The sequence below is a fragment of the Hylobates moloch genome, unplaced genomic scaffold (genome assembly GCF_009828535.3).
Source record: "Hylobates moloch isolate HMO894 unplaced genomic scaffold, HMol_V3 SCAFFOLD_2, whole genome shotgun sequence".
Taxonomy (NCBI): domain Eukaryota; kingdom Metazoa; phylum Chordata; class Mammalia; order Primates; family Hylobatidae; genus Hylobates; species Hylobates moloch.
This window is the reverse complement of record NW_026652277.1, coordinates 114,874,612-114,897,696: the sequence shown is the minus strand read 5'-3', so window position 1 is coordinate 114,897,696 and position 23,085 is coordinate 114,874,612. Positions and strand designations below refer to the sequence as shown.

Below are 23,085 nucleotides of genomic sequence, written 5' to 3'. Positions count from 1 at the left end.
TTCTGTATAAGCAAAAAGGCAGCCCGGAGAGGTGTGAAGGGTCTGTGGGTGTAGAGAAAACAAGATTGGCAAGGAGTAGTTAACTGTGGATTTTGGGTTGTGGGTACACGGGGTTCATTATTCTAGTCTCCCTACTTTTTCCATAATCAAAAGGTTTTCAAAAGAGATGAAAAGGTAAACTAGAGCTCAAACTGTACCACCAGTAAAAATAGGAGAGTAAATAGGAATGAAGGGTTAGAATGGCACAAGTAACTACCATTCACAGATAATTAAAAACAAACAAACAAACAAACAAACTTTGTTTTAGGCTGGGCACAGTGGCTCAAGCCTGTAATCCCAACACTTTGGGAGGCCAAGACTGGTGGATTGCTTGAACTCAGGACTTCGAGGGCAGCCTGGGCAATGTACTGAAACCCTGTCTCAACAAAAATTACAAAAATTAGCTGGGTGTGGTGGTGTGCTCCTGTAGTCCCAGCTATTTGGGAGGCTGAGGTGGGAGGATCACTTGAGCCTGAGAGGTGGAGGGTGCAGTGAGTCGAGATGGCACCACTGCACTCCAGCCTGGGTAACAGAGTGAGACCCTATCTGAAACAGCAACAACGACAACTTTGTTTTGGTAACTTAAATCGCTTCCCTCAATGCACAGCATAGTGATTACTTGGATATATACCTATTGCTATACCCGGAAAAATGGATGAACTGGGCTTATACTTCTCTTGCCTTGTCTTTGATGAAATGGCTCTAGTCAGGCAGCCAGGGGTGAAAGAAAAAGCAAAGGACCTAGATAAACCACAAGCTGTGCAATACAATCCATGAATAATCAAGAGCTGACAGGAGAAGGTCTGGCAGAAAAAAACAGTTGTGATGGACCAACAATTTCCACCTTGAATTTTTATTCCATTAATCACTCAGAAAGTCACAGAAAGGTGTATTATTTCCAATTACATTGCTCTCTAGAGTAGGTGCTCAATAAATGAATGTTAATTAGCTAAAATGGCATGCTTTGTTCAATCTTTCAATTACACATGGCCACAGTATTAAAGCCTGACTTTTAAATATATACCACAATGAAAGTGTGTTTTGATAAATCCAACATGAGGTATGTTCTACCTGATATCCAAAGAAGACCATCAGCCACATATCCAGCATGGCATGAAAGAGATCTGTCAAAGGACTGAACAAAAGTCCATTTGTTCTTCTTGGGGCAATATCGCTCAACTGTAGGCAGAACCTGGCGCAGTTCATTTCTGCCCCCAACTGCATAAAGGTATTCCTCCATGGCACCCAGCACAAAATGCTCCCGGCAGTTTTTCATAGGTGCTATCTCTGCCCAGGAATTACTGCGGGGGTCATAGCGACAGGCAGTCCTCACGGCACACGTCCGGCCACTGGCATGCTCAACTTCCCCTCCTGCCACAAACAGGAAGTCCCCCATGACTGCCACACAGTGGTGGCTCCTTCCCACAGGCATGGGAGCCAGCTCACTCCAGTTGGCAATGGCGGCTATGAGAGCATTCTCCTGATCAACGGGATTGAAGTACCGAAGTTCCTTGACCTTGCAGACCTCGCGCTTTTTCCCACCAATGATATACAGAGTGTCTGACTGGAACCGTGGTTTGGTCCTGCGAGTCTGCCAGACGGGCTGTGCATAGATGCTCTGGTGGTATTCCAGGGCCTCGTTGACAAGGGCTGTTGCAGTCTCACTTGCTTGGACAAGGGGGTGGGACAGGGCAACTGTATGGAGAGTATCCACATCCATTAGGCCAAAGCGGATGTATTGCAGGAGCTCGTCCATGTACTGGTAGTGGCAGTTGTGTTCCAACCACCTCACAGCTAGCTGAAACAGAGGGAAGCGAGATGAGAGGAGACACAAAGGTAAGAAAGAAAGAGAGAAAGCAACAGCATATAGGTAGGTTACCTGTATTCTTCCAGGCAGGTAATAATACAAACTTTCTTACAAACAGTGTAACTGGAATATTTTGATGCCCACGTGAGGAACTTTTTTTCTGTCTCAGCAAAGACACAAAAGCACTCAAGACACTGCTGTAGGGGTAAGAAACTGTGAAGCAACACTGACGGGGGCTTCAGATACCATTTGCGGTGAACAATAATTGATTTTCAAAGAATGAAAATACTGCTGTGAAACAGCCTGTTCCCTTATGTTTCATGCATAAGAGGCTCACAGTACACCCCACCACCAGGAAATGTCAATGGTGGGCAGTGTCATCAAAGCTCTAGCAATATATGTCAACCCATAAGCCAAGGTGCTGTATCAATATGAGTAACGTAAGAAAATATGTGATCATCTGAGACCACAGGGTGTACTTGAGAGAAAATCAATGTAACACTAGTAGAATGATTTAGAAAGAAAAAAGACTCCGCCTCCCACCCCACATCCCTTTAGTAAGTATAACAGGAAGCAAGAAAAGAAAAAGTTAGATTCTAACCTATTAATTTCTTTCTCTCAATTAATTTTTACCTTGAAGACAGTTGTTATTTGCACATGTAAGATGCTGGAAATTTGTTAGAGTCATTTTCACAAAAACAGAATATAGAGGAGATCATCTTTGTATCATGAACATAATAGCAGAATGTAATCCTAACTTTTTTATTCCTTTCAGATCTCTTTTAAGAAGGAAAGGAGTTATAATATTTTGATATCAGCAATGAGAATTTCTTTAAATCAGGTACATTGTCATAAATAATAAAAATTATTGTTTAATTTTGTTATTTATAATAAAATTTTATAAATAAAATTATATATTTATTATTAAATAGTAAAATTATTGTTTAATTTTGTTATTTATGACAATGTACCTGCTTTAGTTTTAAGAAATTCTCCTTTTTTTTTTTTTGAGACGGAGTCTCGCTCCGTCGCCCAGGCTGGAGTGCAGTGGCGCAATCTCGGCTCACTGCAGGCTCCGCCCCCTGGGGTTCACGCCGTTGTCCTGCCTCAGCCTCCCGAGTAGCTGGGACTACAGGCGCCCGCCACCGCGCCTGGCTAATTTTTTGCATTTTTAGTAGAGATGGGGTTTCACAGTGTTAGCCAAGATGGTCTCAATTTCCTGACCTCGTGATCCGCCCCCCTCGGCCTCCCAAAGTGCTGGGATTACAGGCATGAGCCACCGCGCCCAGCCTCCTTTTTTTTTTTTTAAATTAAAAAAATTCATCATGTAATCCCAGCACTTTGGGAGGCCGAGGCAGGCAGATCACGAGGTCAAGAGTTTGAGACCAGCCTGGCCAACATGGTGAAACCCTGTCTCTACTAAGACTACAAAAATTAGCTGGGCGTGGTGGCACATGCCTGTAGTCCCCGCTACTTGGGAGGCTGAGGCAGGAGAATTGCTAGAACCCGGGAGGCAGAGGTTACAGTGAGCTGGAGATCACACCATTGTACTCCAGCCTGGGTGACAGAGCAAGACTCCATCTCAGAAAAAAAAAAATCATCAACGAAAAAACCACAATTCATTTATGGAGCACCTAAAGTAATTTAATTAGTGTGACTTAATAGTTAAGTTTGGCAAACCTTCCCACACACCAGCATAATGAAGTATATCTAACATCTCAGTCAACATATTTGATATGAATTATTCTTAGCAGCACTTACATTAAAGTAGATCTCCCAGACAATGTGAATGTGAGTCTGAAGGAATTAGCAGGAAAAAATGAAGCAAAGAAAAAGAAATAGAATATTAAATAATTTTGATAGGGACAGGAGGCAGGAAATTCTGGGCAGAAGAAGGTGGGTCCCCAATGAGGGCCCCACCCTCAAGCCTGGCACCACAGCCCAAAGTGAGAACATACATTCCTGTTTTGCGCTGGAATGTTGACTTTTCCAAAACCACCCATGACCCACCCCACCCCCCATCCTGTACCCATAAAAACCCCTGACACAGCCAGCAGAGAGGAGAAGTGGCTGAATATCAAGAGGAGAAGAAGCAGCTAGACATCAGAGACTATAGTCGGAGAGAAGCAGCTTGACTTCAGAGGAACAGCTTGACAGCATAGCTTCAGAGAGGAGTCCAGCAGGGGATGGCCAGACTTCAGGGGAAGATTACCTTCCCACCCCATCCCCTTTCCAGCTCCCCTTTCTGCTGAGAGTCATTTTCATTGGCAATAAAATCCCCCACATTTACGATCTTCAACTTGTTTGTGTGACTTCATTCCTCCTGAATGCCAGACAAGAACTCAGGTGCCAAGAAGGTGACCCTCCACTGAGCTGTTAATATTTAAGCTGTCCACAGATGGCAAAGATAAAAGAAGGCAGACTATAACACTCCTTCTGGAGCTTTGGGGGCTACAGGCACTCCCCACTAGATGCCGTGGTGGGGCCTGCACAGAGTTTTGCTCCTGCCAGTGCCCAAAAGCACTTGCCAGGTCCTATACCCACCCACCTGCATGTTCCCTCCCATGAGGGGTTGGGTGCAGTGGGTTCGAGTGAGTGAAGTTTACCTCTGCTGGCACTGAAGCGGCTGGCTAGCTCCAGCACCCACATTCCAGTTCCCGCCCATGAAGGGGTCAGGGAAACTGGGGGCCTGCCTGGGATCTTCCTCTGGGAGCCTGCCTAGGATACATCAGAAGGGTGAGTAAAATGCAGATCTGTCTCTTCTTGTCCTCAGACTTTCCTCTGAGCTATGCCTCTTGCAGGGGACAGGATGCAACCCTGCCATCTCTCTCTTTCCTTCAGGTGAAAGGAATGTTGGCTCTATTTCTCTTCATGGAGGTTTCGCCACCATGTGGGACCAGAATAAAGTCCCGGGACAACTGAAGGCATCTGGCCAAGGCCACTCCTCAGTGTTGCTGGAAGGCCCCTAGACTGCACCCAGTCCCAGATGTAATGGGCGGTTGGCTAAGACCCCCCTCAGAATTTTCTGTGGTATCTTTCCTTTCTTCCTTTATGGTTTGAAATGGCTCCTATCTGTTCTTTTATAATGTTAAGGTTTCGCTACAAATTTGAGAAATGTTACTAAGTAGAATGAGCATTTGGCCCAGCAATCAGATAAGCAATTCAGAACAATGTGATTTCCATCCGTTCTTAGAGGTGCCACAACCACCCCCACACCAACAGCAGCAGGCGCCTGTTTTGAGTTTGCCCCTGCCGGCACCGAAATAGCCAGCTAGCTCCATCGCCTGTGCTCCAGTTCCAGCCTGCAAAGCAGGAAAATATCCTGCTTCAATTTTATCATGCTTTACTTCCTTTTTGAACCATGGAATCAGGATTCTGGGCTTCCCTGTTCAGATAACAGATTTTACTGGGGGATCGGGGGAAGTGTACTGAGAGAGGGAAAAGGAAATGTGGTATTCTCAGACCACTGCTCCTTGGCAAACACAAACTGGGTTTTCAACCTGGTGAAAAGAATCACTAAACTCTCTAAAGCACTAGATGATATCAGCCATTCAGAGTTTCTGCATCTATTTGAAAAAGGGCTCCAAAAAGGCAAAATGTATTTTGGGCTTGTCTTTTTAGTTTTCTGAATGAAGTGAATTCACTTCTGCTATGTCATGAATTGCATCTCTTAATGAGTGGCAGAGTGAGAGAAATGAAAAAGGAATGTCGCTAGGTGCCAAGGAGGCAGACACGGTAGAGGTCAAACAAGTGATATGCTCTAGATGCTTTTACAGAAGGTAGCATTTTTAACTAAATAAGATATCAACCTGACAAAAAATTATCTATGTATGGTAATATCTGCAATAATCAAAGATATTGCAAAAGAAATGAGTGATATGGAAAAATGGTACTCATCAATCACCAGGTCTCTGCCAGAAGTGGAGATAGTTTCACATGCCGCAACCTAGATTTTTTCTACCCTAATCTTGGAATTTTCAAGAGACGGGGTTCCAATTATTTCTGGGGAGATTGTTCAGCAACTTGATAAATAATTTTCCACTCTTTGAAAACAGTGTTTTCAAAAGTTCTCAGGGATAAAGTCATCCGGCTCAAGGTCATTTCTTATGCACCAGGTAAAAATTTCTGAAACGTAATATTTGCTATTGTTCCTAATTTAATCAAGTAATTCTAGCTGATATTGCTTTGCTCTGCAACCAATATCTTGGCATTCTTACTCCTTACAGTTCTGCATCTTTCACATAGATACTACAGGAAACAGCACTAGAGACATTAGATAAATATCCATGTCTCCATAGGCTCTTTTTATAGCATAGTGCTGCCCATTTAATTATTTTTCTCTCTCCTCATAAATCAGTTCTTCCTATGCCATAATCAATTTTCCAGCCCATCTCTGAACACCCTCCGGTTTATCTCTATCTTTCTAGCAAACAGTGTTACTAACTGCGTGAGAAGCACACAAGCCTCAACTATGCTATGCTTTTAAGAAAATCTCTAAAGAATAAAATTGGCCATGGAGCAGTGACCACTGTGATTTATTACTGATTAATTTCTGGTTTGTGGTCTACTATCATCCCACATCACATGTGTCGTGATGCTTTCTGTGTTCAATTTCTCCAAATACTATGTATTACAGAATATTTTGTGCATAACTATTAGTTTGCATTTTCTGAGATATTTTATCTTATTTCTTCCCAACATTTCTAACTTCTCATAGATTTCATATAACTTTCAACTTTTATCATTTATTAATATTTTCAGACTATACAAGTCATCCCTACTTGTTGGGTTTATATTTTTTCCAGATCAAAGGTGAATCTAATTTACAACTAACCATCTTCTCACCAACTACAAACTTAACATGTACACAAATTACACAGGGGTTTCTGGTCAAAATGTAGGCTCTCATTCAGTAGGTGGGGGACTGGAGGATGAGGAGTTTGCACTTCCAACAAAGTCCTTGTTGCATATGCCACTGGTCCATGTACCACACTTTGAATAGGAAGGCTTTGGACAGATTTCCATTCATAACAGTATTCTCCTATCAGGTTGTCATGAATTGAGTTACTCTAGGAAGCTGTATTTATTAACTGTTCCATCCACTATGGTAAATTGCTGCCTTATCAGAGAAAATTCACTCTGTTTTTTAAATTTAAGCAGGTATACATCCAATGAAGTTGAAGTAATGCTTAAGTTATGATATAAGATACTTAATTAGCTTAATATTACGGATGAGGTAGCATTTTTTGAAACCTTGGTTCTATATAGTCTATAAATCGATGGCTGATTCTGATAACATAAAGTAAGCCATAGAAACACTCTGCATTTTTGCCTTTGCACTAATAAACACATAAATGTAAAAGTGTTACTGTGCTCTGTTTTTACGTTCATAAGAATCTAAAGGAGAAACCCCACTGAAATCACAGATAACTCTTGTTTATTCAAATAAATAATTAAAAAATGGCAAAGAAAATTCAAAACAATGGGCCACTTCAAAATCACCTCTGTGCTGTGAACCTCATCTAACACTATTCACTGCCATGCTGGTGGAGGGAATCCTGGAGCCCATTTAAGGGGCTTAAGGACTACTACAGTAAGAGGAAAGCTGATTTATCATTAGGGCATCATAGAACCCAAAGACAACAGTTAGCTTTGTGGTACATTTCGGTGCTTAAGCTTGAAAAAAATTATTCTTGGAACTGGTGGCTTTTAAAATAATGGCATTACACCGAGAAAGCACAACTCAGGGTAAGCTGAATCCTATTCTATCTTATTTATTCTGGCATACTGAAATCCCTATCACACTAAACTCTAGGATATAATGGGGAAGAAAATGGAGCATGCAGCCTTTTTGGTGGCCAAGCCAGCAAGAGTGGAAAAGAAACAACAGTTTCAGTTTAGGAGGACATTACGAAAGAGTGCTTAGGAAACATGGCCATTAGGTAAAACGTTTCCTAAACCACCTGCAACACAGCGGACCCTCATTTCCATGTACAACAGGAGGTCTCTCAAGCACCCTGCCTGACCCAATTCATCTGACCACAATGGAGAATTGTTCCTTCCTAAAAGAAACATTAGCTACAGCTTAATCCAACTTCAAACCAATTAATCCTCAGATATTTGCTAAGAACAGCACCTCACCCATAGTTTGCTATAAATATTTGTGGCATAAATGGAAAATTCGGTCTTTAGGCTATTTCTGAGATTCTCTTAAACAAATAGTATCCATTCCTTTATTCACACATACATACACACATATTTATTTATCTATCACAGGCTTCAGTTTTCTACTTTATTATCTCATCTTTATGGCTTTCTTATGAGGCCTTTATAAGCCCTCAAGGCTCCACACTGCAGCATACAGTGCCCTAAACTTAGATACATAAGCCCTTGTTTTCTTCCCTCACATGTTTGGTGTTGGTCACTTCTATTTGAGATTCTTGGCAAAGCAATAAGCATTGTAGTGTTTTAAACCTTCAAATAAATTATAAAATATTTGAGCAAGAAGAAAGCTGAGTCCACTTGGCTCAAGCTTTTCAATTTTACAAGTGGAAATCAAATCCAGACAAGTTAACCGACTTAACCCAAGTCATACAATGAATTAGCAGAAAAGCTAGAACTAGAAACTCAGTTTTTAACTTATACAGTGTATTTTTTATTATATCTACTTGTCATTATTTTTCCGTCAATAATTATTTCAAGGGAAAATCCATGCAAATGCACTAAGTCCGAACATAACTTCTTCTTCTTTTTTTTTTTTTTTTTTTTTGAGGTGGAGTCTTGCTCTTTCGCCCAGGCCAGACTGCAGTGGCGCTATCTTGGCTCACTGCAAGCTCCGCCTCCCAGGTTCACGCCATTCTCCTGCCTCAGCCTCCTGAGTAGCTGGGATTACATGTACCCACCACCGCACCTGGCTAATATTTTGTATTTTTAGTAGAGACGGGGTTTCACCATGTTAGCCAAGATGGTCTCGATCTCCTGACCTCATGATCCACCTGCCTCGGCCTCCCAAAGTGCTGGGATTACAGGCGTGAGCCACCACGCCCGGCCCAAACATAACTTCTATATTCAATAAATTAGAAAAATTAATTCTGCTTTAAAAATAAGAATGCTTCGCTTCAAAATAGGTTGGCAGTATTTTTCAATGAGCCTCATTTATGGATTACTTCAGAAATAAAGACCATAGGTTTATGATACCAATTAAAGAGTTTCTAATAAAGAACAAATACTGAGGGGAAAGGACATGTCTTGAGTCTTGAATTATCGCTTCCCTTTTTATGAGAATATATATTTCACATTTAATTTTTTTTTTTTTTTTTTTGAGACAGGGTCTCCTCTGTTGCCCAGACTGGAGTGCAGTGGCACAATCTCAGCTCACTACGACTTCTGCCTCCCAGGCTCAAGCGATTCTCCTGCCTCAGCCTCCCAAGTAGCTGGGATTACAAGTGTGCGCCACTACTACCCAGCTAATTTTTGTATTTTTAGTAGAGACGTAGTTTCACCATGTTGGTCAGGCTGGTCTCAAACTACCGACCTCAAATGATCCATCTGCCTTGGCCTCCTAAAGTGCTGGGATTACAAGTGTGAGCCACTGCACCCGGTCTATTTTTTCAATGTATTTTAGTTCTAGATTATTTCTTGTTAACTAAACTTGACCCAAAAATATACAGAACAGATAATCCCTTCCCTTTAGTTTTCTCAGCATATCCCTACTGATTGCTATTCTACAGAGTAGAATATAGATATATAATCCTAAACATAATAGTATATAATCTTAAATGCTACAAATGTTGCCCTAGTTCAATTAAAATATGCAATTTAATCATATGTATTTCAGAAATGTATCAATTATATGAAAAAAAGTTATATTCCTAACATTATCAAGTCCTCATATTGTGATTCTAATTCCTTTATTGTTCATGTGAAACACACTCATATAGAAGCTGCTGTTTTGATATCTAAAATTCCTGATCCTTTTAAAGAAGTGGATGTTTTGAATTCTAACTGCTTGTATATATCCATATATATTACACACTATGACCCCAAAGGAATGCCAAAACAATGAAAATGTTATTCTCAGATTTCCAGAAAATACATTAATTATGAAGACATCCCAAATTCAAGAATAAACATCATTGCACTCTTCCATAGAACTGTCTTTATATCTTGCAAATATATATAAATACAAGTGCCTTTAAAAAGCAGGTTCTCATCAGATGAGTGATCAAATCTTTTAAAGCAATGCTAACAAAGAATAAAGCCCTATGTCATTGTCTAAAAGTAACAAGTATTTTTTTTGTCTTGGTCTACAAATATTGTCTTTCACTGAGAGGATGTTCTTATCACAGAGCTCATCATGAAGAGCTGAGTAAGCAATGACTGGTCTTTTTGCTCATAACCTTTATTCTGCTCCTTGGCCAGGGGCAGCTATTATTATGTTCCTATGTAAAATCCGGTTGCAGACAGCTCTGCTGAAGGTGCACATGGAGCCCTCCTCTTTGCAGAATCCCACGCTGTGAGGCACAAGTGTCCATATCTTTACCAGTCTTGTCATCCCATTGAGATAAGCCAGGGCACCAGTCTCCCCTCAGTGCACAAAAGGCAGCATAAATTCCACATTTCTGCAAATTCAGAAAAAGACGAAGGGCACAGGAGCAAGTCAAAAACTCACTCCTGAACCTCCATCAAAGAGCAGGGCATGTTGATGAGCTCTTGGGCAACAAGAAGTAGGAAGCCAGGAAAGCATGTTTTTTTTTTTTTTTTGAGATGGAGTCTCACTTTGTCGCCCAGGCTGGAGTGCAGTGGCGCGATCTCGTCTCACTGCAAGCTCCGCCTCCCAGGTTCACGCTATTCTCCTGCCTCAGCCTCCCAAGCAGTTGGGACTACAGGCGCCCCCGGCTCATTTCTTGTATTTTTAGTAGAGACGGGGTTTCACCGTGTTACCCAGGATGGTCTCGATCTCCTGACTTCGTGATCTGCCCACTCAGCCTCCCAAAGTGCTGGAATTACAGGCGTGAGCCACTGCGCCCAGCTAAAAGCATGTTTTAATAGAATGGATGACGATGCATAGATGAATCTTTTCCTTTCTAAACAGAGTATCGAGCATGCTCTTTATCTTCTAATTTGTGTTCTCAAAGAGTTCAGTGATCATTCTAAAGTACATTGTTTTATATATTATTTTATAGTGCCCTGAATTCTAATAAACATAAAACTTTAGCATGTTATCCTTTTAATATTACATACAATTTCTTTAAAAGTGTGATGTTTCCCTAATGCAAGTGAGCAGGTGTTGCGATTTGCCATGCAATACTACACAGAAGCTCACCTCTTTAACGTGAATCATGTAAGGTGAAATAATGATGTCATAAACCAGAATAGCAACTGCCATAGAGAGAAAAAGTATATACTAATAAATAAATGTGACAGATCTTATAGTTACATTCTCTTCTTTGAGACCAAATGAAAAGTTTCAGTTCAAAAAGACAACTTTCCCATAAAATCCAAAATTACCAGAAACTAGGGACGCAGCATCAGAGCATTTTCCTTTACCAGAACAATGAAAATGTTACCATGGAGGAATATTAAAAATTATAACAGTGCTCACCTGAGTGCTATAATTAAAACTGTGTCAACATTTTCCTTGTAAGACAGATCTTTCAAGGGAGATTGCACATTAACCATTATAGCTGACTACAGACTTATGTAAGACACATAGGCTATTTTTTCTTCTTAGAAATATATTTCAATGGAACCAAATCTGATGAGGTCCCAGGCTCATATACTGTAAGAAAAAAAACCTGACAGATTTTTAAAACAATATTCAGCTTACCACAGATGATAATAATACATTATTTCATTGTTCCTTTAAAACTTTGGGAAATTGAAAGATTGGTAAATGTTATTATGTTCACCTTTAGCATAAGATTTGTTCTCTGTTAATCATCTTTAAACATATTTTTTAAAGTACATACTTCAGAGCTCCAAAAGCGAAAAGCCCTTGCAGCTAAAGGTGTCTCTTTCCCACAAATGGGGATAAACACACAGGACTGGAAGAAGCACAACAAAAACTACCCTCAGACCTGCCACATGTAAGTTCCAGATATTTAGTGGGGGTGCACGAAAAGTGACCTGAGTTACCCCTTTGCTCAATCTTATAACAATAACAAAAGAGGATTTATTTAAAAGGTAAATTTTATATCAAGATGAAGAGAAAATCAAGATAGGATAAGAGGTGAGGTTAATAACTTGTGATATCCTCTCTACCTGTGAGATTCAGCCACCAGTGTAAGCTGATTTTTGGAAAGCCAGTATTAAAAGGGCAACGTGAGTATATGGCTTACATTGGATCAGTTATTTGGCTTCTCATTTGTAAAATAAATTAGTTGATGACAGAGTCTCCTCCTTCTCTAGGATATATGTCACCTATGGATCCACCAAAAATATTTTAAAGTAGAATTCTCTAATTTTCCTAGAGGTGGTAGACGCAACCAAAATTAATCTAGTACCCAAGTCACAGGTTTCTGTAGCACAGATAGTTTTGATAAATCTCTTTTCAGAAAAACAAGGTGACATTTTTTTGTCTATAATTCTGTGCTCGGCAGAAATGTCTGCGTGAATGTTTGCACGTATGAAAGCGCACATGCACGTAGTCACTCTCCCTAGGAACACCTTTGATCAGATTATATTATGAAACTGAATAATAATACCATCTCTTGTAAAAATAAAATAAAACTTGTGCCAAAGAATACAAATTTCAAATTTATCAAGGTGACTGCTTCAAGGTAATATTGGTTAGAATCCCAGAATAAGATTTTATACATGGCTGGGCGCGGTGGCTCATGCCTGTAATGCCAGCACTTTGGGAGGCCGCGGCGGGCGGATCACGAGGTCAGGAGATCGAGACCATCCTGGCTAACACAGTGAAACCCCATTTCAACTAAAAATACAAAAAATTACCCGAGTGTGGTGGCGGGTGCCTATAGTCCCAGCTGCTCGGGAGGCTGAGGCAGGAGAATGGCGTGAACCCGGGAGGCGGAGCTTGCAGTGAGCCGAGATCACGCCACTGCACTCCAGCCTGGGTGACAGAGCGAGACGCCATCTCAAAAAAAAAAAAAAAAAGATAAATTCAAGTTTTAGTAAATTGTTCACATATATTTTATCTCTGGACTGTCTTTAAATGTACCATTCCCTCCATGAGGGAATACAGTGGTATATTTATATTTCTATACATTTATTTATATATAATGGGCATATTTATATTTATATATGTTTATTTATATATGATGGTATATTTATATTTATTTACCTCATAGAGGTAAATATACCTTCATGATGGTGGAGGGTGGGAGGAGGGAGAGGAGCAGAAAAAATAACTATTGAGTACTAGGCTTAATATCTGGGTGATGAAATAATCTGTACAAACCCCCATGACATCAGTTTACCTATATAACAAACCTTCACATGTACCCCCCAACCTAAAAGTTATATGTATATATACCATTCCCATCCCATATCTAGTATATACAAAACTTTTAAATGGCGAAAATGTCCTACAGGACAATAAAAAACAGCACCACCCTTGCCAATGATGCTATAGGAAAAATGAAACCCATTCTTGGTCTCCTCATATTTGAGCAAAACACATGTATAGTTATAGAATAACACCCTATAATTTCCCTTCAATGGTTTGATCATAGTCTCTGAGCCAAAAGACAATATTCATCCATCTAGTCATTGATGGCTGGGATTGCATCAGAGCATTACTCAATGCTGGATTGATGACATGAAACTTTTAAATAAAATGATAGCCCCTGCATATTTATGTAACATGTCCTACTAAATGTTGAAGGAACTTTGCATGTGGTCACTGAGATATTCAGCTTATATTGTATAACAACACTGGAAAATGAGAGAAAACCAATTTGGTCAATAAAAGAAAACCCTCTGTATCACAATGGCAATATGGACTAGAGTGACCTTATGTGGGTCACAACACCCCCCACTGTTTCCTAGCTACTGCATGCAATAAGGATGCATTACCAGGATGAAGTCAGCTGAAATGGCCAGGGAAATTCTGATGCTTTTTTCTATCACGAATTGGTATATGCCTACAGGTAAATGTGACACAAGGAAAATAATACAGAACTTGATGTCCAAAAAGACCCGTTTCTGCAACCTAATATATTTGTGCATTTATGAAAAACCAACATACTGATATTCAGTTTTATCAACATACTGATACTCAGTAAAACAAGTATGATAATACCTATGTCATAGGGTTCTACAGAAGACTGAATGTGATAAGATATGTGAAGGTGCTTGGTAAACTGATATTTAGACAATGTACAGAATTTATATGATGGCAATATGCCTCCAAGAGATGAAGGTATTCCCCAATATAATTATCCTTTTGAATTCATGATAAAGCCATCACACGCAGACCATTTTTATGTAATACAACATTGTGTGTTAGTGATGTAAATTTTGAGAGATTGCTATAGTTGATAAGAAATTTGCTATATAGTATTAAATACTTCACATATTTAAAGTGATAATAAAACCATGGCAGCACAACAGATTATAAACTAGCTCTTATGATTAACCATATTTCACACAAATAAACTTAGTAATTCTAATCCAGTAATTTAAGTTCTGTGGCTTTGTTAAATTCAACGTTGGAGAAGCATAAACGAATGAATGAATGAATGAATGAATGAATGAATGAAAAGGGAGAGACAGACTTAAACCCAGTTGTTTTTGTACAATACTCAGCATATAAGTCACTTTCATCACTTGGCTTGGATCTCCCATTACAAACACTTCTCATTTTCTTAAGTGTCCATTATATGTCAGAAACTTGGTGAGAAAGAAGATTCTAATCAGTATATATCAACATTCTCATTTGCCATTCACTTCCATTAATACCATAAAACTCGAGGCTTATTCTTGATTTTGAGTGTCTTGCTATGTTCCTGTAAAATATTCTAATGAAATTTGGAATTGTTGGGGGGAATCCTGCAAATCTGGACGTTTAAGCCTTTTGTAGACAGATTTTTCAGAAACACACAAGAAACATCTTTCTATGTTGTCATTTCATTGGTGTTTTAAATGTTGCTGGCACATTTATACATTTTATGGTTTAAAAAAACTGTTTAATTTGTAAACATGCATCCTGAGAGCATCAGGCCTTTGAATATTTCTTCATGAATTGATTCAAGAATAATGAGCTTGGCTGAATGCAGTGGCTCATGCCTATAATCCCAGCACTTTGGGAGGCCGAGGTGGGAGGACTGCTTGAGCCCAGAAGTTCAAGACTAACCTGGGTAACATAGGGAGGCCCTGTCTCTACCAAAAAAAAAAAAAAAAAAAAAAAGCTGGGCTGCAGTGGCACATGCCTGTGGTCCAGCTACTTGGGAGTCTGAGGTGGAGGGATCACCTGGGCCTGGGGGTTTGAAGCTTCAGTAAGCCATGATTGTGTCACTGCATCTAGCCTGGGCAACAGAGCAAGACCGTGTCTCAAAAAAAAAAAAAGAATAATGAGCCAAGAGCACAAGAGCACGTTCACTGGCAAATGTGCTCACCGTCTGAAATCAAATGTTTGATATTATAACCAAATGGACCTCGAGGGCTCAAGCAGCTGCCCCAGGTCACTGACACAGAGACAGTCAGATCCCTCAAACAAGTGGTACTATGAGGAGTTTAGATGTCCAGAAAGTACCCAAGTTGCATTTAAGGATTTAACGTTGGCAGCCTCCAAATAAAAATAAAAGAATAGTCAAAGGTAACTTTAAACATCTTTTAGAGCCATGGGGCACAGAGACTGGCATGGGGGAACCCATAAACTGAAGCACAGGACTAAACACTGTCAGGGCCAGACTCTACTGTCAAGGGGATAGGACAAGAAACACTGCCAGCCAGCTGGTAGGGCTGGGGAAGAGGAGCCAGGGTCTACACTGTCAGTGAGCTGCAAAGGATATACATAAATTTGATGGCACCGCTGACTATCTGTACTAGGTGAATTTCAGTCTGGCTACTGATGTTTAAAGAGCATATTTTGCACTGCATTCTCTAACTTCATTTCATCATAGTATAAAAAACTAGGGAACTATGAATCCTTTATTTCTACTTTGTAACACCTGTGAGTACAGTACACACAATTTATATATATATTTATATATGTATTTTTTGAGATGGAGTCTCACTCTGTCACCTAGGCTGGAGTACAGTGGCACGATCTTGGTGCACTGCTACCTCCACCTCCTGGGTTCAAGCAATTCTCCTACCTCAGCCTGAGTAGCTGGGGTTACAGGTATGCAGCACCGCGCCTGGCTAATTTTTGTATTTTTAGTAGAGACAGGATCTCACCATGTTGGCCAAGCTGGTCATACAAATAATATTTTTATCAAAGAAGATACACTCTTCACCACAATGATCACCGTTTTTTTTTTTTTTTTTTTTACCCAAATAGAAATTTCAGAGAAGATTTGGGCCAATGCCCAGGTAGTCATATCAAAGGATTTGGGTTACACAAGGATCATTACAAACAATAAATGTCAGATGAGTCTCAAAACAGAAATCAAGCATGTAAGGAATCAAAGCAGCAGAGAGAGGGGGACAGGGCTTAGTTCGGGTGGGAAAAGTGGCCTAGAGAGCCCAGCTTGCAGCAGTCATGCAAAGAAGTCAGAGATGTAGACAGATGGCCCTGTGGTGGAGAACCAGCCGCCTGATAGTCTCAGAAGACTCGTGAGAGAAGAGAGGACTGTGGAGGAGGAAGGAATGAGTAGAAGGTAGTAGCTGTTGCAAAAGAGAATCCGTAGGATAGTTGAGAGAAAGACTGTATTGCAGCCTCACTGAGAACCATCAATGTCGAACAAAAGAACACAGGAGTCCAATCTGGGGAAATCACAGGTCCGAGACATTCTTTATCAGATTAGGAGGAAGAGCAAGGTGAACCTTGAAGATAGCGAAGGAGACGCTGAAGAGGAAAAAGAAACTGGGCCCCATGACCAGGCCCAGCCTGGTAGCAGAAGCATGGCCAGCACAGGCAGGCAATGAAAGGCAAGAGGCCCCAAGTGTGAACATCACTGTTGAGGGGCACAGTCTGGGTGGACAGAGTCTGCGTGAGAGCAGGACAGTGGCAGTCATGTCATGCAGGTGTAGGAGGGCAGAAGGCCTTCTGTGTTGGAGATGAGTTTGATATAAAAAGTACAGACATGGGGAAACTCAGAACTCAGTCAGGCCTAGACCAGAAACAATTTGACAGAATGAGTTATGCTTTCTTTAAGATGAAACGGCCTTTGCTTGAGTCCCATTATTTTAAAAACATAGTGAATCTATAAAATAAAATAATTCATTGTCACAGATTCCATAAGTTAATATGAAAATTAAATTTCACATTACTTTTCTAATAGCAAAAACTATTGATTGACTTGACTGACGCACTTCTCTCCAAATTATCTTTTTAGTTCCCATTGCTTAACCAAAAACAAGACATAGGAATAATTTTATGAAGTATCCCTGAGGTCTATTTTACTATTTTATAGAGCTAAAAAATAATCATTTGTGGTGTACTGCAGTGAGGAATCTTGTGAGACCATATATACACAATCCCATTCTCATTTCTTTTTTAAATAAACATTTTAAACAGAACTGTTCACTAAATAAGGGCTGCATTAAAACAGCAACTGGATTCAATGACTTAATTCATTTTTGGAGACGTCTCAGGTGAGACTGAATGATCACCTAATGCCTCTCTTTACTATTAAAAAACAAATGGGGTTTTTTGAAAGCAAGAAAAAAATAATGTGAAAATAGAACACTTGAAGTAAAATTATAATAATTATGATGCTGTCACTTTAACATCTATAGATTTAATTGTTTTCCAATTGACATGTGAGAAAAAATGTCCCAGGCCGGGCGCGGTGGCTCACGCTTGTAATCCCAGCACATTGGGAGGCCGAGGCGGGCGGATCACGAGGTCAGGAGATCGAGACCACGGTGAAACCCCGTCTCTACTAAAAATACAAAAAATTAGCCGGGCGTGGTGGCGGGCGCCTGTAGTCGCAGCTACTCGGAGAGGCTGAGGCAGGAGAATGGCGTGAACCCGGGAGGCGGAGCTTGCAGTGAGCCGAGATTGCGGACAGCCAGATCCGTCTCAAAAAAAAAAAAAAAAAAAGAAAAAGAAAATGTCCAGGTAGGTAAAATATGTGTGAATTTCTTGAAACAAACAGAAAAGGCAAAATGATTCTAGCTCTCAGGTGCCTAATATATGATGAGACCACTATGCATAGTTTGGAGATAGAAATAAAGGTTTTCCTTTATTTTTTCTTTTTCTCTACTTTTCTTTTTAAAGGGTATGCATGAAAGAGGTACAAAGCTCATTATACTACAATGTGAGCTGCACATTGTAAACACCAGCATTATTAGATGTCTGTATCGTTTTTAGCCTATACTTCAAATAGCTGCAAGATTAGGTGCTGGATTTATACAAATTGAAATTTGCAACTTTTAAAACCTTAGTGCTTCCATAGACAAATATCTGTCTTCCTTCCTCAACCCCTCCCCTATGTTTGCCAAGAAGGAGGGTAAAAGGAGTAAGATGCTGTGTTTGGAAGCAGGAATTCTACAAACTGTTGTGAGACATGCTAGCGATAGAATGGGGCCTTCACTTTCATATATGTGCCCATTTTGAATTTACTGCATTTGCTGGTTACTGTGTGAAACGGGGCAGAACAACTGTGTGAGCTGCTGCATTAGCAAACTGGCTAAAGTATCCTTGTCGTTTATACTTCCCCACTGCACAATCGGAATGGAAACATTTGCTCTATTGGAAGGCAGTGATAAGGACGGATTTTTAAAGTTTCCATTTTTAAGTGAAAATGAAAGAAAAATGCTCTTCTAGATGTGTTGTGCCTTTGAGCTCCATTTGAAAAAAGCAAAAAAAAAAGGCAGAGAAAGCTGCTGTGAAGGTCACCGAGTGAAAGAACTTCCTCAGGGCACAGAATAAATTAAATCCCAAGGAAAAAATAAAATGTGATTTCCAGAGTGTGAGGCACAAACTCCAAATGACAATGATTGACAGCCAAACTATATCCGTGCAATATCCAAGACTGCACGTTCTCATTTACCTCAGTGTAGCCAGCAAGCGCCCATTAAACATCCGTCTGATGCCCAAATTAACCTTCTTGGCAAACTGAAAGAGGCACAAACTATCATAATCAACCTTTCATTATCACAGCAGCCTCTAGTTAAAGGGTCAGAATAATTGTGCCATCAGAGCCTTGATTGTTTTCAATCAACAGACGGCTGGAGTGACAGCTCAGTGATGGAGGAGTCTGATGAAACCGCACCAGGCCTAATCAGAGCAGATGAAAGGAAGGCATGATTGGTGCAAATGAACAGTCGTGCCTCTCCTTTTCATTTACAATCTGAAATTACTCTTAAATTTGTGGGGTTTTTTTCCCTCCCTTATGAGCACCACTGAAAGAATGTTTGACTTATTATGAGTTCTGACAGTGCAGAGTTATAAAACACAGGTAGGGTTATCAGCTGAGGCTTTAAGTGGGTATTCAGCATAATTCTAACAAATTCTCTCTTGAAAAGCGCAAAATGACTAAAAAGGCTTCCAATGACCTAACCTCTCAGTGCTGTTTCATTAGCAGACCCATTTATTCTGCTGCTGTTAAATGATGATAAGATAAAACCAAGGGCAGGAATATCCTGTAAATGTTTTCTTCCAGTCTCACTGCTCTGCTTACTTCAGTATTAGTTCCTTTGCCCCAAAATCTTTACAGTTCTCTAAAAGCAGTAAGAACATTAAGAGCTCATCCATCAGAGGGCATGCCTCAAACAGGAGTTGTTTTTGCTTAAGAACTTGGTGCTATGGTGGGAACCACAAGTGGTAGGAAAGGGACTGGAACCCACCAATCCACTGTGGATATCAAAAAGAATATCTGGAGAAAAGGAATAAAAAATTCTGCAACAGGCCAGGCTAAATCTAGCATAAAAAGGATTTGGAGAGAATTGAAACACCATAAAGCTGCATCTATACAGCTGCTTCTGTTAACAAACTATTGGCATTAACATCCTTAAAAAGTTTAGTGATGAATGGAATATATACACTTGGAGTGGTGAAAATAAGCTTCTACTTTCTATTTTCTTTAATGCTGAGACCAACGAACCAATCATGGGAGTATTATGATTTAGGTCAGTGCTGCAAAACAAAGGAAAGCTTTTTAGCTGCAAAGATTAATATGCATCTAATATGTGTGTGTGCATGCGTGGCTACCTGGAAGAGTGTGTACTGTGTGAATCCCACAGAGGACAGGACGGCTGTTGGCTCAGAATCCAGGGTGGTTTTTAACCTCTTTACTCAAAATTTTTATATAAAACTTATGCCATTTTATTAGCTACATTGGGTGTGAGAATGATGAGATGGGGTATATAACTAATAAGGTAAAAAGAAGACCTATAAAATAGCAGTCTTCAATTTTCCATGCAATATTTAGCAAAATTTGTTGCCTCTGAACCGGGCCTCATTTTATGAGCCAATTGCTCACCATGAATGTATTTAGAATGTACAAAATTCATGTCATTCTACCTACATGTAAATGGACTTCAAGCAGAATATTGCCAAATCTTGCATATGACTTTCTGCAAAATCTCAGAGTTTTTGTTTTGTTTTTCAGAAGATAGTTGTCAAAGAAAGCTATCTGGGAAATGGTTCAAACACATGTATTTTCCAAATCCATCCTCACTCTCACACACTTTCTCAAGGGCTGCATTCCTCAGCAGATCACTTTACTTCTTGTGTGCTCCCGGGCACCTTCCACAAGCTTTATCAATGAATGACACATGCTCCATCATCTCCTGAGGGTTTAGTTCTCTCAGTGTGGTGTTGGCTTTTTAAGGCATGACTTCCTTCTGCCCAGAAGGCAGTCTGTGTATAGGTCAAATAGGAGTGGCTTCAGGATACTGACTACACATGGGGTTGAAAACAGGATTTCCCAGCTGTTTCACAGAGCATGAAGACGAGAAGCAGGCCAATTTGGGTAGGTGCCTATTCTAACTCCCAGAATCCAAGGGGTGTGGAATTAATCATTCTAAAGCACTACACAGCCCCTCTACATTGCCTAAAACTTACATGAGATGAGAAGAGCAAAAAGATTCTTCAGGGGACCTGGCAAACCTGATAAATCAATCCCTTTGTTTACTTTATTATTTACGCTTCATTGGATTTATATGGGGCTTCACTCCAAAGAGTACATAGTCCCAGCAGTGGGCAGAATAAGAAATTGATTACAGTCCTCAGCAGGTCCAATGTCATTCTCACTGCCAAAGAGCCTAAGGTGTATTTGCCACTTAACTAAGCATCGTCCTTTATGGATGGAGAGGTTTAGTTTTAGTTTCAGCTGTGAGTAATTTTCCATTGTGATTGGCTGACTTATAGTCAATTTAGTATAATTAATGCCAAATTACATTGTAATTCACGTAGAATTACAACTTAAAAGCTATATTAAGAGCAAATGAATTAATCAAAATTAATGATATTATGCTCACTTGTTTTAAAGTGTTAATAAGATAGGTCCTCCTAAAACGTTTAAACTTTAGCGCACCATCCATCACTCCTTTAATTACCCGATTTCCTTGTGTGGCCAGAGAAGGTAGTGGGCATTCCTCATCAACAACACACACAAAGAAGATATGTGCACTCAGCCTCTGGTGTGCGGGGGTCTTTTTAGCTCCTATTCTTGAAGCATAAGTAATACCGTGCCACTTACCAATACTGACTTGTAACTCTTCCTATAGACAAAGGAGAACAATGCACAAAATCTTTGATACATAACTTTAGAATCAGTCATTGACTTTTTTTTTCCCTGAGTTTGTCTTCCTGGTTATGCTTTCTCTACCAGAATATCAAAATAGGTTTGCAGTTCATCAACATGCCACTGCATGTAACAAGGAGGAGGTGGTCAGACGAAGGGGTGGATCCTCACCATGGAGAATGCATAACGCTGTATTATGAGCATAAAAAAAGCCCAGTAATGATGTATGAATGCTTCTCCTGATTATGATCTCAGAATGACCACTTTTCTCCTCCAGGTGTGTTGAATCAGGGTGTTATTTTTCCTCGTAGCAGAAGTTTTGGAGGCAAGGGTGGGAGAAGCACTTCTAAGGAAGTCAGTATTCAACAATAAATGTTAAGGCTTCTCCTGACATCTCTGTAGAATGTAAATAATTCTAGAGCCTCTGGGTCATTTTATAAGTAAATTTACATCCTCTCCTTTAGAACTCCCAGAATAGCAAATCTCTATGGTCTGACACAGCAAATTAGCACAAACATCATTGCTATTCAACTGGCCTAACATTGAAGAAAAAGGACTCACAGGATCATTTGTGTTGGAAAGAGACTAACATTTATCAATTTCAAGAAATTTATATCATTCACCCTTTCTCTTAAACCCCATATGTAAACCATCACCCAACTGTCAATTTCTGCTGCATACATTTCTAAAATTTAAATATATTGGGCATAAAATTAAGATGGAATGATCAATCATTTCCATTTGTTCCATCCAATCTCTGGTCTCAAATAGGGACAACAGGGGTGGAGCCAAGATGGCCGAATAGGAACAGCTCCGGTCTACAGCTCCCAGCCTGAACGACACAGAAGACGGGTGATTTCTGCATTTCTGTTTGAGGTACCGATTTCATCTCACTAGGGTGTACCAAACAGTGGGTGCAGGACAGTCGGTGAAGCACACTGTGCGCGAGCTGAAGCAGGGCGAGGCATTGCCTCACTCAGGAAGCGCAAGGGGTCAGGGAGTTCCCTTTCCTAGTCAAAGAAAGGGGTAACAGACGGCACCTGGAAAATCCGGTCAGTCCCACCCTAATACTGCGCTTTTCCAACGGGCCTGGAAAACGGCACACTAGGAGATTGTGTCCCGCACCTGGCTTGGAGGGTCCTATGCCCACGGAGTCTCGCTGATTGCTAGCACAGCAGTCTGAGATCAAACTGCAAGGCGGCAGCAAGGCTGGGGGAGGGGCGCCCGCCATTGCCCAGGCTTGCTTAGGTAAACAAAGCAGCCAGGAAGCTCGAACTGGGTGGAGCCCACCACAGCTCAAGGAGGCCTGCCTGCCTCTGTAGGCTCCACCTCTGGGGGCAGGGCACAGACAAACAAAAATTCAGCAGGAACTTCTGCAGACTTAAATGTCCCTGTCTGACTGGCAGATTTGAAGAG

General features: G+C 40.4%; 1 protein-coding gene across 7 annotated transcripts in view; it reads right to left on the bottom strand.

Moving 5' to 3' along the window:
* Positions 1-23,085, bottom strand: part of KLHL32 (kelch like family member 32) — a 224,066-nt gene that overhangs the window by 23,788 nt on the left and 177,193 nt on the right. For 3 of the 7 annotated variants that reach the window (XM_032155575.2, XM_032155565.2, XM_032155582.2), the window contains one exon: positions 1,111-1,837. The exons of 1 other annotated variant lie outside the window; for it this stretch is intronic. In XM_032155575.2, the coding sequence (XP_032011466.1) occupies positions 1,111-1,837 (727 nt within the window). Of the gene's footprint in view, positions 1-1,110; positions 1,838-10,388; positions 10,468-23,085 lie in introns of those variants that run through there. 3 more of the 7 variants (XM_058435415.1, XM_058435416.1, XM_058435418.1) reach the window with 2 other exon arrangements.